Below are 18,470 nucleotides of genomic sequence, written 5' to 3'. Positions count from 1 at the left end.
GAAAGGGTTTTGGGTTTAGGGTTGAAGAAGAGAGGACCCAATATGGATTTTGATGATGAGTCTGTGAGGAGAAGTGGAGGTTTGAAAACTGATGATATTGGGAGAGGGATTTCCAGTCCGACGATACTTCCATTTTTCACTCACTTTTTACCCAAAACTATAGTTGGCTGAAGAAGCTGGAGCTGATGGAGGAGTGATCTGTATGCTCTCTTGAGTACATTCTTGTGTATAAATTTGAGAGATCTATGGATTGGTGTATGCAAGCCTATGTTCTTATATTCATGTTTTATAATTCTTTTTTTGCATGCTATAAGCAATGTGTATATTAATATGCTTAATTAATTAGAAAATGGGGTGTAATTCTCATCGAAGGGAGTGGCATTTGTATTTGGAATTATGAATTTTCATTTCGATCATAAGCTCTTTCTAACTTAAACCAAATTTATAAATGATATATTAAAAGTTTAGAAAAATGACACACCAATGATTATAGGCCATTGGTTCTCAAGTTTGTGAATAGTGAGCGTTATTTTTCAAATCTGTCTTATGCCAAAGGAGCTTAAACACTCGAATTTCTCAACAAGAATTGTTTTAATCTCCACTAATATCATGTTAATAATTGAATTTTATGTTATTAGAATTCCCTCTATTTATATCGAAATTGAAGAACATAAATGCAATCCCACTAAAATTATTGGAAAAAAGTTTGAGGGGATAACATGAAATGGCTAATTATATAATAGAATTCTCTAATATCCCATTAAAATTTAGGATCTAACTTATAAGAACTAGAATTGAACTATCCAAGAGCCAAGGTCCAATTAAATAATAATAATTTGGTCAATATTAAGATCGTATGGCTAATATTTAGAGGTTATAACTTAATCACAACCCTTTTTAAATAGCTATGCCAAAGCAAGCAATGCAATCCCAAAAGAGAAAGATGGGTGTCACCTAAAATCTATAAGGCACAAAACTTAAAAAATAACAACATTTACTTTTTTAAAAGCTAATTTATGCTTTCTTAAAAGCTAATTTATGCTTCAAATTTAAGAACACTAGAACCAAAGCGATCATTGCATTTGTTAACAACTAATTTATGCTTAAAATTGAAGGAAAATAGTGCCTCAATATGAATGATTTCACCAACCATTTCCAAACAGTCTTGTTGAATAATGCCTTCAATTTTTTTAAATGATATCTCATATTGATCAACTTTGCTCTACATCATACAAGCAAAGGACCAATGAACTTTGATCTCCTTCGTGAATTTTAATCATTTTCTAAATTAGATTCAGCTTTGAATTTTTTTCACATCAACTACTTGCTACTCACTAGAATAATTAGTGACCATGCTGAAATGAAACCCTACTATTAAACTCTTTTTACATCAAAAGATGAAAGAAAAGATTGTAATTAAAAAAAGACAAAATAATAAATACCACTTATTTTTTTTTAAAATTCCCCTACTTTTCCTCCTCTTTTGTTTTTTCCACCACACCAATCAAGTGAAGTCTCTCATTCTCCATCCTCACCCTTTTACACCCAACCAGACAGATCATGTAATGGAATTTTTGAACCCAGCCTTTTTTTTTTTTTTTAAATACCTGGAATAAAAAAAACGCTTATCAATCTAAGCAGCAATTTGTAATTAGTGTTATTGAGTCCTAACTATTTTGGACACAAATATTGCTATAATCCCATAAAAAAGAAAAAGAAAAAGATTGCTATCATCTAGTGCGTCCAAAATGGAGCATCATTAGCATTGGAATGCAGATTTTTCATTAAGAATGTGACAAGAACTCACCAACACATGCAAGCATCTATTAGCTTTGTAATATAACTTGAGTAAATTTGAGACATTAACACAACAAAGTTGGAGGGAAAAGAGGAGGAAAAAAAAACACCAGCATATACAATAGTAATGTTACACCAAAAAAAAAAAAAGTGACTAACAAGTCAAGACACAGTATTTGCATCAGAGGCATCATCTGGGATGAATGGACCAATTTTACCTACCCTAAATAAAGTAAGATGCTTTTTTGATACCATCAAACGAGCTTCTGAGGCCTTATGAGGTATCTTAAATGCCTCTGCAGTGCTTCAAACTGCTGCTCTATAAGACCCTCCAAGTCACTCTCATCTTCTACATTACCAGTGAATTCTAATAGAGTTAAATACAAAGCACATTGGACTTTTGTGACAAAATCCTGAAAGGAAAAACGTGAAAAAGAGCTAGAGTGTGTGTGTGTGTATAACACGAGCAAGAAATAACTCCTTTGCAAACAGTCTGTTGCTCATAAAAGCAAGAACATCATCTAAATATCAAGTGATAATGGAGAATCAAACAATTCACAACCAAACCTACATAATCTTCCTACCAACATTATCAATATCAGGGTCCAATCCCAAATATATCGTCTTAATTATTGAATGCTAACAAGTATGAAAAACACATGAAGCTAAGATTTCAGTCTCTTATTACTTTCTATGGTATATAAACCATAAAACACAAAATTAGTTGAACTTGTATCCAGCAATATCTTGAGTAATTCCAGGCAATGGGCCGACTGTAGCTCACTTCATCTTCCCCTACACAATGAAAGAAAACTGAAGTTGTTATTGTTAAAATAATTTAATAACCTTTACCAGTTCCATTTCAAGAGTCAAGACAATGACATCCAACCATAATCTAGCAAAAACATAGTAACAACTTACCAGGAAGTCGAGACGATGCAATTTGATGGATCGAATTAATTAAAGCCAACTTGACAACATTAGGAACACCAACCACCAAAACAAGTAGAGTGGGTTCCCTTGAAATCACTTCCCTCAGCTTGAACTCCACAAGCTCAAGAAGCTTTCAGTACATGAACCATGATAAGACAAGCGAGAGGACAAGTTACTATTACACTATATAAGAAGAATGGATAATTAACATATATATATATATATATATATATATATATTTCATTTAAAGGAATTTTTTTAAAAAAATTTAAAAATAATAATAACTATCAATTTTTTAAAATTAAAAATAAATAAAAAATCTAAAATCCAATTTTAAAATTTTTACTAAAATTCAATTTAGTCTCTTGACATTTACTTAAATTGTCAAATTAGTCATTAACATTTAAAATTTGTCAATTTAGTACCGCAGTTTGTCAAAATGAGTCAATCTTGTCCTTCTGTCCCAATATTTTAGCAAATTAAGCTGTTTAAACATTTAAAAATAAAAAAAAAAACCTAATACTCATCAAACAATAAGATATATTAAATAACACAGAAATGTTTTGAATAAATTGCATCATTTGCTAACAGAGATACTGATAAAAATGACCATATTTTTACAAATTGAGGGACTAAATTTGCCTATCGAATTTTAACCCAAAACACCACAAAACAAAGAGGGCGTATCCCAGCGTGTCGGACACGTTTGGAGGGTGTCTGTGCTTGTTACCTAGTCAGTACTCTATGCGGTCTAGAGATAGAGTAGCAAACGGACTCAGTACTCTATGCGGTCTAGCGTGCGCATGGCATCGCACGTGCAACCGTGTGCACCCACCCTGAGCCAGAAGCGCCATGAGGAAGAAGCAGTGCTTTTTGTCTCAACTAAAACACACTACCAAAAAAAAAAAAAGTGAGAAATTAATTAGTAGGATTTTCCAGGTAGTAGATATAAATCACCTAGAAGTTTTTCATAATTGCAGGGAATACCCTTCTTTTCATAGCGTGTGAGCGGTATGCTGCAAAGGAGTGGAGAAGGAATGGGTGGCTAGTTTTGTAAAAGTGAAGTGATGAGTTATTTTATATTTATGTGGATTATTTTCTTCCCTTTGCTCTCTCTCTCTCTCTCTCTCTCTCTGGGTGTGGCTAAACTGGGTGCCACGTGTGAACACAAATAACACTCTATTTTGATCGAGTGGCCTTGACTTGAGAATAAGTGAATAACCAACAAAAGTATACAAATTATTTTATGTAAAAATGTTTTGTATATCAATCACTCTAATCATGGCACATCAAATTGGTAAACAATAATAAATAAATAAATAAGGATAAACAAAAAATTGTTTTATTTTTTGATTGGATAATGTATTATATATATATATATATAATTGTCTTAAAATATATTTATATATACTTGAAATTGATTTGTATAAGTTTTTAAATAAATTCGTATGATATTAAATGATCAATTTGTAGTAAAAATTTGGGAAGGTGTTGTTTTATATGGATTTTGGAGAACGTGACGTACTTTCTATTTACATTTTGGTCTTGATGAACCGGGCCTTGCATGTCTTCCGAGAATCCCTTTCTCTAGTAATTTTAGGTCCATTGTATTCTAAAGCTTTTCCTTATATAAGAGGGAATTAGCAAAGAAAAAAAGAGGGGGTGGGGAGATCAAATTTGACAATTTAGGATTTGAGTGTACCCATCGATAATTGTGTTATTAGATGTAAGGATTGTAAAAAGAGGGACATTATGGCTTACTGATACCTATGCGGTTGGGGCATCAAACAACGCCAATTAGATTATAGTATCTCATCCTTGAATATTTTCTCTATTGTTGACATGATTGATTTTGATCATTCTAACTTATTAGTATGGCATGTAGCCGATGGTAGTGCATTGTAAAGTGCCAGAAGGTACTCTTGCTGATAACAACATTTCTTACATATTTTTACCTCAATTGCCATGCAATAATTTCTATCATTTAAATTCTCTATTGGGAGCCACTTCAAAGAATGTTAAATCTCATTTATGCCATTGTTTAAACCTACATTACAAGTATCTTGTGGGACTGGCAATGACCCTCTGCCTTGACACTAATTATAATGCCACTGTCCATTTCTTAGTAGCGGCTAAAAAGTTTCAATTTGTGATGGTCATTTTTTTTTTCATCTGTTGGCTGCCTTTTTGCTGGTGAATTATGTACTAATGAACAACTTGTACGTGAGTTTTCAACTCCCTAACCTCAATGTTTGCTTAATAGGTTGATTATCTTGAATGTTTCAGAGTGTACAACAATCCATATATCATCGTGCACTTCAATACAGAGACCATGGATATTGTTAGCAATACAAAAGGCCAGATGTCTGGAATTTTACTTTAAAATCTGTGCTTGAGGCAAAGGGATTATTTTATGGTATTGGTCATTCACCGAATTGCCAGTTGTTGGAAGGCCAAGTTGAGCTTGACGAGGTCGTATATGTGGGGTCTACCCCCATGTGAGGGGGAGGATACATGCAACGGAAATAACATGTATTTTCTCAAGCTTACATCATTATTATTGTCTAATATTGCAGGTGATTGCCCGGATTTGGAGTCCTTTCCAGAATTCCAGATGAGGATTTACTGCCTACAAGTCTTACACAACTTAGCATTGTTAGATTTCAAAATATGAGATCATTGGACAAGAAAGGGCTTCAACACCTTACCTCTCTTCGACGATTGGGATCATAGATTGCCCTAAGCTGAAGCACATGCCAGAGGAGGGGCTGCCTGCCTTCATTTCTCACTTACGGATCAAAGAATGCCCTACATTGATGATATGAATGCAAAGGAAAGAGGAGTGGCGCAAGATTGCTCTCATCCCCTGCATAGAAATTGATGGTGAACTCATTCCTAAGCCGAGGCTATGCATCCTTTTTTTTGGTAAAAAGCTATGCACCCCTTTGATAATCAGGTATTTGTTCTACTTGACTAGCTCTTGATTTTACTTGCATTTCTTTTTAATTTCATTTTTGGTGACAAATAAATTTTATTTTAAATTAATAAAAAAATTTCTATTAATATTGAAAATGATTTTTCTTTGTAAATATTGAAAATAATATTAATACTTATAGAAGATGAGAAAAATAATAAAGGATTTCTTGCCTTCTTGGATGCTTATAATTCTGTCTGATTGGGTTTTTTACAGTCACCTCAATGTTCTCATTAAGCTTCCCATAGATTTACGAATTAATACTTCCAAAGGAGGCATGGAAAAGTTTACAAGTCAAGTTTTGTAGTCAGCCACCTATATCAGTTCTACTCGACCCGTAAGTTCCCGTATGAATTAATGTTTCTCAAAAAAAACTTCCTATATGAATTAATGTTTTTTTTTTAAATTATGAAAATGTTATTACATTGATAGGAAGAGATTGGCTAGACACTTATATATTTGACTAATGTACATCTTCTCAGTGTCTACAAGGAGAGAATCAAATTCTTGTACTACTACTGGCCGCTTGTTAATTTACCTCTTTTACACAATTACTTCACTTGAAAACGTGAAATCTGAAAATGCAATAACGTATTTCGTAAAATCTGTGACAAGTGTTGCTGTTGTGATTCTAAAAATGCACCCCATGAGCTATGACTTGAAGATGCTCTCATGCACATTTTCCTCAGTTTTGAAAATACAATTTCTTCAAAACTCAAAGCCAAATGCCAATTTTTTTTCCTTTGCATATAAAATCGCTCTTTTTCTCCACAAATCACAAAGCCAAAGGAGCTCTTGATGACAAACAGATTCATTTAATCATACTTATAATATAGGAAGTAATTTTGACAGTTGCCTTGGGAAATATACAGGTGACTTAGTTGCTTGCAAACTTGGTGGCAGTTGGAAGCTAGTGCATAATTGATGCCTTTATTTATTTCAATTTTGAGAATGGAAGCCTCCAATGAATCGTTGTGTGAGACAATCTTTTGATTGTGCTTCTTGTTTTTATCATTTCATCCTTTATTGTTCTTAAGGGGAAGAATTTTGGTTTTCCATCTCTAATTGAAAGATGAAATTGCAAAATATGTTTCAACATGAGATTTAACATTTTGATACAGTGCCTGCATGCGTCTTTTCTTTTTACAAATATCTACAATTCCTTTGTTTAATTAATCCTGTGGTATAATGTCATGAGAAACAATATTAGAAACTGTGACTTTTGAGTTTCTTTTTACTGATATCTACAATTCCTGCATGCTTCCTTTACTTCCTTTTATATATAATAATCAAAGTCACTGTTGTATATCCATCTCTCATGTCTACACCTGATATTTGAATAATCTCATATAGAAGCATGGATATGGCAGTTTTTTTTTAATTGACACATCCTCTTATTGGATCTCCATTTTAGTTTCTCTGCTCAATTCCTTGTTGCATTCTTTTGCAGGGTACCTTTACTTTTGTAACAAGTTCTGTTTTCAAGTTCTAATATGTTTCCAAGTCAGTGTAAAATGATTTCCATCTTTGGGTGTTCTGTATCAAAAATTCCTCTGCTCACCAATGTATTCGATGACTTAACAGGTTATATTAAAAGTTTTTGATTATAATGTACTTGTAAAAGTTGACTATGATAAACTAGTAGGCCATGCACTGACAGCTTGAAGCAACTTATTCTTTGTTACCTTACCACAACTGAAATTTCCATGGCAAAAGACAAGTTCTTGACCAAACAATGATGGTCAGTGTCCATAGTGCTTCCTTTGTTTTTCTTTTAATGTTATTAGGAATTATTTAACAGGAAGAAAACCAAATAAGAAATAAGAAATTAAACATGTTTCAAGAAACCAAAAAAGAAATGTTTTCTAGTTTCTCCCTTACTGTTTTGAAAAGAATGAGAAGATAAACGCTTTTACTATTTACTGTTGGAAATCTATCTCTCATCCCTAGTCAGATTTTTTATTCCCTTTTTTAACTTTAATTTCATTGTGCTGTGCCATTCTGCATGTTTTTCCAGTTGACTCCTAAGTTCTAACAATGAAATAATGTCCTATGCTTCTTATGTTGTTGCAGGGCTAAAGAGCATTTACTATTTACTTTTGTTCAAGACTGGGACTTCCTAAATCAATTGAAAGAATGGCCACAGCCCATATGTGGTCCTCATTTTCAGCACTGAAATTTGATAGGAAGAAAAGCGTTTCCCTTCAGACAAATTGAGTACGGATAGTGATCATTATTTTTTTTTTAAACTTAATTAATGTCCATGTGAATATGTCAAGATGGAATGTTATGTAACTATCTTACTGTTCTCTTTATAGATGCAAAGGTGTACTCAATTCATTTTATACTTTGCACAACTTGGTGTTTGCTTGGTGGGAGAAACACCAATTTGTAAAAAAAAGAACAACGGAATATATATATTAAAGCAGATTAGCAAAAAAATATTAAAGCAAGCAGTGCAATTCCATAAAGAAAATTGGGTGTCACTTAAAATCCAAAAGGCACAAATCTTAAAAAAGAACAACCTCTACTTTTCTTGAAAGATAATTTATGCTTCAAATTTAAGGACACTGGGACCAAAACAATTTTTGCATTTGTTAGCAACTAATTTATACTTAAAAATTAAGGACAATAGCGCCTCAATATGAATGATTTCACCAACCACTTTAAAACAGTCTTATTGAATAATGCCTTCAATTTCTTTTTTCAATGATAACTCATATTGATCAACTTTGATCTACATTATACAAGCAAACGAACCAATGGATTTTGATCTTCTCTCTTGAATTTTAATCATTTTCTAAATTAGATTCAGCTTTGAATTTTTCTCACATCAATTACTTGCTCCTCACTATAATAATTTGTGACCATGCTGAAATAAAATCCTACTGTTGTACTCTTATTACAACAAAAGATGAAAGAAATGATTTAAAAATAGATAAAATAGTAAATTCCATCCTCACCCTTTTACACCCAACCAAATAGACCGTGTAATGAAATTTTTAGAGCTGGACATCTTGTTTTTTACCTGGAATAAAAAAACGTTTATCAATCAGCAACAATTTGAAATTAGTGTCATTGTGTCCTAACTGTTAATTTTGGACACAGATTGCTATCATCCCATTAAAAAAAAAAAAGAGATTGCAATCATTTAGTGCGTCCAAAATGGAGCACATTAGCATTGCAAATTTTTCATTGAGAATGTGACAAGAACTCACCAACACATGCAAGCATGCATTAGCTTTGTAATACAACTTGAGTAAATTTGAGATATCAACAGAAGAAAGTAGGAGGGAAAAAGAAAAGAGCAGCATATACAATTACACCAAAAAATGAAAGTGACTATCAACTCAAGACAGCATTTGCATTAGGGACGTCATCAAGGATGAATGGACCAAGATATTCACAGGTCACATGGAGACCGGCTGATATAAGCCACAACAATAAAAACTACAAATGGCATAAAAAGTAACGTTCAAAGAGCTAGAGTATATATATACATAGAAAAGCATTTTGGAAAAGCTTGGCAGCTTTTGATTCCATGTAGTGACAAATGTTTGTTCTCCTATCTCTTACCACTAATCCCACTTATTCCTTTCCAAATCTTCTCATTGAAATCAAAATTTCCACCTCAAGCAACACAATCTTACTCAATGATACTGCAAAACAGGTGAATTTACTCTTCCCCAATTTATGTATTGTCTACAGGGTTCCTTGTAAGTTTTCTCTTATTTACATCTAAATCAAATAACATTTTTTTTGCTTACCTTGATGTCATCTCAACCACCCCAGAACAAGCTTTTATTGTTTACTCATTTATCCCTACCATAAATTATTGTCATTCACTCTTTCAACAATTCTTCATTTTTTTAAAAGTACTAACAAAAGAACATTAAAGGGGTGCAAGTATTAACAAAAAAGATTCTCATCCTTTTTAAAAAACCATCAAGTGAAGCTAAATAAATTTAAAATTTTTAAAAAGAAAAAGAAAAGAAAGATCATTTTCCTTTGAACTTAGTAATCATCTGTTTCAAATCAAGCATGTTAGAATTGTGTGGTTAAGTGATTAAAGGAGTGTTAGAATTAAGTGGTTAAATGATTAAATTTACCATTGTTTGTGTAAGTAGACACCTGCAATCATTGATTTAATTTGTTAGAAGTGGACTATATGAAGTGTTCTCTGACGTAATACGTTGAACTACTAGCTGGGAATCCGATTCTAATCCCAATTCCAAGCCAATTGTAATCCATAGTACTAGTATGGATACAGATATTCAATTTAAGAGAGAATATCGTTAGCCAACACCCTTATCAACTCAAAGAATGTCCCCTGCACCGGCTAACATTGGAAAGAAAGGCATCATTCTTTGCATAGTATGTCACAGCTTCTATCTAGCCCCCTCTTTTTGCTTTCAAACAAATAATGAGATTCCAGCAAATATATTCTCAACTAGAGTATGCATCGAATATTTAATTTACTTACACCTAAAAGAAAATGATTCCGCCCCAACAAATTAAAAGATATATACTTAGTCTAATGCGTAAGTATTCCTATTCCATGCTTTGCCTACGGCCTAAAAAGAATTGTGTGCCAAGTCAAGTCATGATCCATGGTGCAGTAAAAACCGCTGCTAATTATATCTACCCTCTCAGAATTGCTCTGTAATAAAAACAGCTGCTAATACTTAGAAGGCATTGATTCACTTAACCATCAAAAACCTTTCCATCCCACCACCACAGGAACATGGCTGAAAATGCCTATTGCATTGCAGGGAAGATCGTGGAGCTGCTTGGATCCCTTATTTACGAGGAGCTCAGCTCAGCATGGGGCGTACAAAGCGATCTGAAAAGGCTTGAGTGCACCGTGTTAGCCATTAAGGCTGTGCTCTTAGATGCTGAGGAGAAGCAAGAAACTGACCATAGGCTGAACCATTGGCTAGGACAGCTCAAAGATGTCTTTAATGATGCGGAGAATGTCCTAGATGAATATCAATATCAAATTCTGCAGAAGGAAGTACTGAAGAGATGCAGGAGCACTCGCAAAAAGGTGGGTTATTTCTTTTCTGGCTCTAATCCACTTGTCTTCCGTTTTGAAATGGCACATAAAATCAAGGGTATTAGGGAGAGGGTAGATGATATTTCAGATCTTAAGGCTGAATTCAATCTTGTTGCACGTCTTGAAGATAGGAAGACAACAATGTATCGGAGGGACATGACCCACTCCTTTATTCCTTCTCATAATGTCATTGGTAGGGATGATGACAAAAAAAAAATTATAACTTTTTTGATGCAGCAAGATGCTGACAGAAATGTCAGTGTAATACCTATAGTTGGGATTGGTGGTTTGGGGAAGACCACACTTGCCAAGTTGGTGTATAATGATGAACAGGTAGTTAGACATTTTCAATTGAAAATGTGGGTGTGTGTGTCTGAGGATTTTGATGTTAAAAGATTGATAACAGAAATCCTTAAATCATCAGTTGGTATTGATGAGAATTTGAGCATAGATCAGTTGCAAATGCACTTAAGAGAACTTATAAAAGATAAGAAATTTCTTCTTGTCTTAGATGATGTTTGGAATAATGATCGTAAAAAATGGATTGAATTGAAAAATTTGTTACTTGGCGGTGGTTATGGAAGTAAAATCATAATGACAACACGGAATAGCTCTGTTGCTAATATTATGAGTACAACTGAGTGTTACAATTTAGATGGTCTATCCCAAAAGGATTGTTTGCCTTTGTTTGTGAAATTGGCATTTAAGGAAGGAGAAGAAGAACAATATCCAAACCTCTTAGAAATTGGAAAAGAAATTGTCAAAAAATGTAGAGGGGTTCCATTGGCAGTGAATACTTTAGCCTGCCTACTCTATTCAAAAGTTGATGAAAATGCGTGGATATCTATTAGAGATAATGAGATATGGCATTTAAATCAAAAGGAGAGTGGCATCTTACCTGCATTAAAGCTCAGTTACAATCAATTGCCATTTCACTTGAAGCCATGTTTTGCATATTGTTCTATCTTCCCAAAGGATTTTGTTTTCAATAATCTTCTCTTGATTCAATTTTGGATGGCACATGGAATTCTTCATTCATCTAAGGATGAAAATCTAGAGTTGGAAGATGTCGGCAACTTGTATATCAAGGAGTTGTTGTCGAGATCTTTCTTTCAAGATGTTGAACAAGAAAATATCTTGTATTTTACCTTTAAAATGCATGATCTTATCCATGATCTTGCACTCTCAATTGCCAAAAGAGAGAGTTCAGTAGTGACCAAGAAATCCACCCTTGCTGCAAAAGTTTGTCACCTGTCATTTTCAGACAATGAGCAAGAAGTTACGACACAATTAGAGAAGTTGAGCAAAGTTCAGACTATTATTTTCCAAACAGACCAATCCATGTCCTTACTTGAAACATGCATCTCAAGATTTAAGTACTTGCGGGTGCTTGATCTGAAAAATTCATCCTTCGAGGTGTTGCCAAGTTCTATCGGAAGTTTGAAACATTTGAGATATCTTGACCTATCATATAATCTCATAATCAAGCGACTTCCAGATTCCATTTGCAAGCTGCACGGTTTGCAAACTCTACTGCTTGAAAATTGCCACAATCTTGAACAGTTGCCGAAAGGTATAGGGGACATAATCAGGCTCAGGTTTTTTATGGTTACAACAAAGCATACTTGCTTGTCGGAGAAGGCAATAGGTTGCTTGAGTTCTCTTCGATCTTTATGGATATGGAGATGTGTGAATCTAAAATGTGTGTTTGAAGGGATGGAGGAGGGGCGCCTCACCTATCTTCGAACATTGGTGGTTGGAAATTGTCCAAGTTTGACCTCTTTGGCACTGAGTATCAAACACCTAACTGCCCTAGAGACCCTAATAATTAGGGATTGTAAAGAGCTTAGTTTGATGGAGGTAGCGGGAGAAGAAGACAATCAAGATCTCAAGTTGAGCCTCCAAAATTTAATGTTTTTCCGTTTACCAAAGTTGGAGGTTTTGCCCCAATGGCTCCAAGGATCTGCAAACACTTTACAGCTGCTATGGATTGGAGGATGTGAAAATTTAACGGCTTTGCCGGATTGGCTGCCACGTCTGAAATCACTTCAGACACTTTGGATTGACAATTGCCCTAAGTTGTCATCTCTCCCAGAGGGGATGGAGGCACTAACAGAATTGTTGATTTATGGTTGTCCTGATTTGAGTAGAAAATGTACAGAAGATCACTCATGTACCACAGATTGTTCTTGATGAGGGTAGCATAAATTTACCAAGAGAAGATGATGAGGTAAGGGCAGATTTGTCTTCTTATTAGTATTTTTGTCCTATTATTATAGAGTGTCTTTACAACTTTCTTTTCTTTTTCTTTTTTTTTTTTGCTATGAACCCAAACCCCCTATTTCATTTATATATATATATATATATAAAATAAAATAAAAACCAACTGAAGCCCTCTTTGTCCAAATTAGATTCAAATTAAATTAAAACCAAAAATATCTTTTTGGTTGAAATTGAATTTCCAAAACTAAAGCGGTCTTCTAAATCCTTATTTTCACCACACCGATTCTGCAAAAGAGAGAGAGAGAGAGAAGAAGAAACATTTAATCCTATTTAATTCGGGGAGGAATTAAATCTTGTTTCCAGAACATTGTGTTTCAAAGTTTGGGCTGCAAGGTATAGACACAGAATCTTAAATGAACGTATTGAATTTTTATTTATTTATTTTTCTTTTGTATAATCATTTTTCATAGTAATCCTCACTGCTAGTTTCTGATATACTATGTAACTACAAATTTCATTTCAGGAGTTCAACATGTCAGAACCAATAGAATCTAAATGTTGCTCAATTCAAAGTCACAAGTTCCTTCCATAATTCGTAAACATTTCTTCATTACAATTTGGATTACAAGATGTAAATAAATAAATACTTCCGTTATTTAATTTGCTTTTAAGTGATGTAAATAAATAAATAAATACGTTATTTTGCATTTTTGTATTTTATGTAAAAATAAACATTTATGTCATTGTATTTCAAAGTAAGATGTGTAAATAAATAAACATGTTACGTGTATACTACCCTAACTACATTCTTGTGTATAAAAGTTGAGAGATCCATGGAATATTATGTTCAAGCATTTGTTCTTACATTCATGCTTTATGAATCTTTTGTGCAAGCACTAAGGACCTTGTGGAATAACAAGCTTAGTTACTTAGAAATGTGGGGTATAACAAAAATTGCATAGAGTGATATTTGTATCTAAAATTATAGATTTTCAGTTCTATAGAAAGTATTAACAAAAGAACATTACTGTCACAAATAACCAAAAAGTTCTTCATCCTTCTTAAAAGCCATCAACTAAAGATAAAAACCAGATTATTTTGTCTGAACTTACAGCTCACCTGTTTCAAATTAAGCATGCCATATCTAAAGTCATAGTTCATTGACACTATTTGCCTAGCATATGCCCACATTTCTAGATTTACAGCTATGCTGACTTGCGAGTAGCTCACAGGTAGACCAACCTGCAAGTTGCATTGCAAGCTAATTTTTGGGTGCAACCTTCCTCCTTTATTCCTATACTATATATACCCTCATTTTCCACAAAATTGTAAGGAGACCTCCTAAGAGAAAACCCTAGAAACACCATTGGAGAGCTAGTGACTCTGAGCCTACAATTTGCTACTTAATTCCCTTAGTTTTTCCCTACTCTCTTCCCTCTCCAATTTCCAAAACATGAGATGAGCTAAACCCAAACACCACCACACAATTACTGAGTACTGAGTGTTGAGTGTGCTTTGGATCATTGGGAAGCATTGGGCCTTTGCTAAATTTCAGACGGTGCAACTGGTCGGTGTTGTAAGATTCGGAAAGCTTGTGAAGAAACAATTCCAAGTAGTCCGTTGGTAGCAAAAACTTGGAGAGTTCAAATATAATGGGTAGATTAGGCTTGGAGGGTCTCTTTGATTATCCAGGTATTCCAACTTATTCTCTTAGTGGATCGATTTGGCTTGTCGGGCCACGGAGTAGTTTTTCCGCCGAGTTCTTCTGTTTTCCTCTTCGATTACACATTTGATGTTATCTTTGGTTTGCATCACTTTACTTACTGCCCTTTTTTTTTGAGAAGGTACTTACTGCCCTTAGTTTAATTGTTTTGTTCAATTATGCTTGTCCATGCTTTACCCTTTTTTTCGGTTGATTAATCAGCTAATTATGTAAATTTCACATTAATGATGATTAGCTTAACATTAATCAAGTCATAATTAAAATGTAGGGGCCTTAATTAGCATCAAGTAATAAGGCTGGTGCACTTTCAATACACAAAAATAAAAGAAAAGAGACTGATAAATTCCAAGACACCAAGTATAAAATTTTAGAAGTATAAAATTTTAGAAGCCACAACTTGGGCAACCGGTGTTGGTTGGAGGTCAACAAAAGGGTTTAAGTCTCATCCCTAACCAACACAGCTTGAGGCATAAAATTTTTAGGCCTTACCCAACATAACTGAAGCTGAATCAAATTGCTTTGTTGCAACCAAATCAGCTCAAGTTGAGTATTCTATGACTTCTCTTAATCGTGATTGGAGAGTCACTCATTTTTTAATGTTTACAACAGTGATCTTTCAAGCAAGATTAGCACATCTAAAACTAAAAAAGCATGCAGGTAGCAGTGTGTATATGTTTGTGCAAATTCGCATGTGTACTGTAAGAAATCTCACAAGAAACTTAAAAGAGATTGTTTGCAAGAGCATGCTACCTGCAAGAGCCAGCTTCAGTTCTGTCTCTATGTCAGGGATACTTGGAACCAATATATGCTAGGCTGATGCGCAATCTGCAGCTTAAAAATTCAATGTCAGCATTTAAACATCCATAGGTGCTGAACCAAAAGAATTCAACAGCAGATCAACAACAGAGGGAGAAAGGAATCAGTAGATGGAATAAAAACTAAGATTTTAAAAAGAAATGGAAAGAGGCAAACAATTGATGATTTAGCCTGACCTTAAAAACATGTCTTTAAATAAAGTTTATGCAACTGATTTAGGGTCCATTTGGAAATAATATATTTAATTTTTTGCTGAAAACTTTTTGTTAAAAGTATGCTAAAATATACTTGTTATTTGAAAAAATGAGAAAAAGTAAGAAAATGTGAGGCTTTAATAACATGTAATTAAAAGCTAAAAAGCAAAAAACTAGCTTATAAGCTAGTCCCAAACTAGCTTGTTTCAAACTTTTTTTTATATTATATAAGTACTGCAATTTTGTTGATATCAAAACATTAGTGTGGCCCAACTATGCCGGGAGAAACTGCTGGGGACCAAACAATCAATCATGCAAGTTACATGAATCTATCAAATCAAAAAAAGAACATAATGGCTGACTATGCAAAGCTGACATCCAGTCCAACAAAGTTCTAAAGATAAATAATTTGAGATCATGCAAAGCTCTCTCTCTGTATCCTCAAAATTCCAATTGTTCCTCTCTCACCATAAGCACCACATCAAACAATGCGGGGGCAACCATCCACAAATTCCCATTCTGATGACGACTAAAACGATCAGGCCAGCAAGCTAACAACTCAACAACATTCTTCAACATCGCCCAACAAGCTCCAAATAAACCAAACACCATAGACCACAATTTGGCAATAAAACCAGATACCTAAGCTGGATAGTTTATTTTCCTATTCATATAAACCTACAAACGCTTGCCAGCTAAAAAAGAAATTCAAAAGTAAAAAAATAAATAAGAATTAGTAAGACAGCTAGCAAGATTGGGTTGGGGGGTTGGGGGGGGGGGGGCAATCAACCAATTAAGATAGAATATAATACAAAGTCATTGTAATCTAATTACCATCACTTTTTCTGTGGTCAAATAATATAACACAAGTCAGAAATAAATTCCTCGCAATCAGTATGCTTCTCATAAAAGCAACAACATCAACTATATCTGTGAAAGACAGATGAAACTAGACTTTCAGTCTCTCTTTACTTTCTAAGGTAATAAACCATAAAACACACAATCTCTTCACCTTGTATCCAGCAATATCTTGAGTAACACCAGGAGTGGGACAACAGTAGCACGCTTCATCTTCCCCTACACTATGAAAGAAAACAAAAGCAGTTATTGTTCAATAAAATTTAATAAACTTCCCCATAGTTTCATTAAAGACAATGACATTCAAACATAATCTAGCAAAACATAGTAACAGCTAAAATTTCATGATAAAACATCAATCCATGATAAAACACCATCATCACCACACACAATCTAAAATATCAGAGAGAGAGAGAGAGGACAAGTTACTATCTAAGAAGCATGGACAAAGATACAGACATTGAAACAGACAATACAGGACTAGATATGAAAACACCATAATCCTTGAAAAATTAGGACAGGATTGCTACAACAAATAATTAATTAAATGAATAACATATCTTCATATTTATAGACATTTTATTTTTGGTTTAAGTTTTAAAAATAAATAATTACTGTCAAATTTTTTAAAAACATGTCTAAAATCAAATGAATCTTTTTTAAATAAAAATAAATAAAAAAATGCTAAAGTTCAATTTTAGTCTCTTGAAATTTACTTCAATTGTCAAATTAGTCCTTAAGATTTATTCTTAGTAGATTTGTGAAAATGAGTTAATAATTCAGTCCAAATCTTTTAGCAAATTAAACAGTTTAATTTTATTAAAAAAATATATAATCATCAAACAATAAGATCTATGAAATGACAACGTTTTTAGTAAAACTTGTTATTTAAAATGAATGTTCAAATTGTATCATTGGCTAACATATTTTGATGAAATGATCCTATTGACTCATTTTTTACATGGTGAGGGAATCAATTGAATTTCAACCTCCCAAAAAAAAAAGTCCTCCTAACTCAAAACAAAGAGGACACGCGTGGAGTGTCCAGGCGTGTTCGACACGGACACGAACTCGAGGTACCCGTGGTTGTTAGCACGCTATATTCACTAATCTTGATGATGTTTGTTAGGGTTGGCCAAGTCTTTCTTTTTTGGAGGAATGCGGACTTCAACGAATTTCAATATCTATCACACAAACAGTGATTGAAAATGGTGGTGGCAACTTCCTTGGTAGTGGACCTACCGGTAGATAAAGTACTGCAAAAAAGATAATTGAAAATGGGCTGTCTATGGAATCGATATTCGGTTGGGCTGGAATTAATTTATAAAATAAAAACCCAGCCCAACTTCTTAACTTTGACAGCTCTAAAATTAACCCAATTCAACCAAATTTAATGAAGCAAAATACACCAACAAATTTAGTGTTGACTCATGAGTCATGACTTTTACTTGATTTGAATTCAAATTTGCTTCTATATTTTTTTAATTTTAGATCATTAAACAAATTAAGGTAAAATCTGTTTTTTAGAAGAGCATAAAAGAGGCAAACTCAAGCAAATCAGTAAAGAACAAAAGCCTCATTTGTCCCTCGCTCTAGTGTGTTTGAGGAAATATGTTCATTGATTCTATTTTTTTAATTAATTTTTATGTCACAACTTTATAGCTTTCCTCTAAATAAAAGGAGGTCATAGTCTATGCTATTTAAAAATAAAATATTGTGCCTTTTCTCCTTGTGTTTCATTGACAAATATTTATTATTTACCCATATATCTTGTTCTTTCAAAGAAAGTGTTTGATTGTGTAAAACCAAATAGTGCTATGTGGTCTAAAAGCAAGAAAGTTTTTTGCAGAGGTTGCATAATTGGTATAGGCTTCAAAGGTTTTATGAGTCCTATTT

At 33.5% G+C, this 18,470-nt stretch overlaps 1 protein-coding gene and 1 long non-coding RNA gene across 2 annotated transcripts; one reads left to right on the top strand and one right to left on the bottom strand.

The window, feature by feature from the left end:
• Positions 1 to 8,416: 8,416 nt before the first annotated feature.
• Positions 8,417 to 16,906, bottom strand: LOC142609717 (uncharacterized). The gene is made up of 3 exons (XR_012839658.1): positions 16,729 to 16,906; positions 15,457 to 15,531; positions 8,417 to 8,732 (listed from the first exon to the last, which is right to left on the bottom strand). It is a non-coding gene; the product is annotated as an uncharacterized LOC142609717 (long non-coding RNA).
• On the top strand, positions 10,449 to 12,984 carry LOC142609710 (disease resistance protein RGA2-like). Its single transcript, XM_075781418.1, has one exon. It carries the CDS (start codon positions 10,449 to 10,451, stop codon positions 12,951 to 12,953), a length of 2,505 nt encoding a protein of 834 aa, XP_075637533.1. The 3' UTR covers positions 12,954 to 12,984.
• Positions 16,907 to 18,470: the final 1,564 nt, after the last annotated feature.

This window comes from Castanea sativa, chromosome 9 (genome assembly GCF_040712315.1).
Source record: "Castanea sativa cultivar Marrone di Chiusa Pesio chromosome 9, ASM4071231v1".
Classification (NCBI taxonomy): domain Eukaryota; kingdom Viridiplantae; phylum Streptophyta; class Magnoliopsida; order Fagales; family Fagaceae; genus Castanea; species Castanea sativa.
This window is presented reverse-complemented; position numbering and strand designations above follow the sequence as displayed.

What these genes read in the sequence shown, in the direction of transcription:
- LOC142609710 (XM_075781418.1), top strand. Translation starts at nt 10,449, where the DNA reads ATGGCTGAAAATGCCTATTGCATTGCAGGGAAGATCGTGGAGCTGCTT.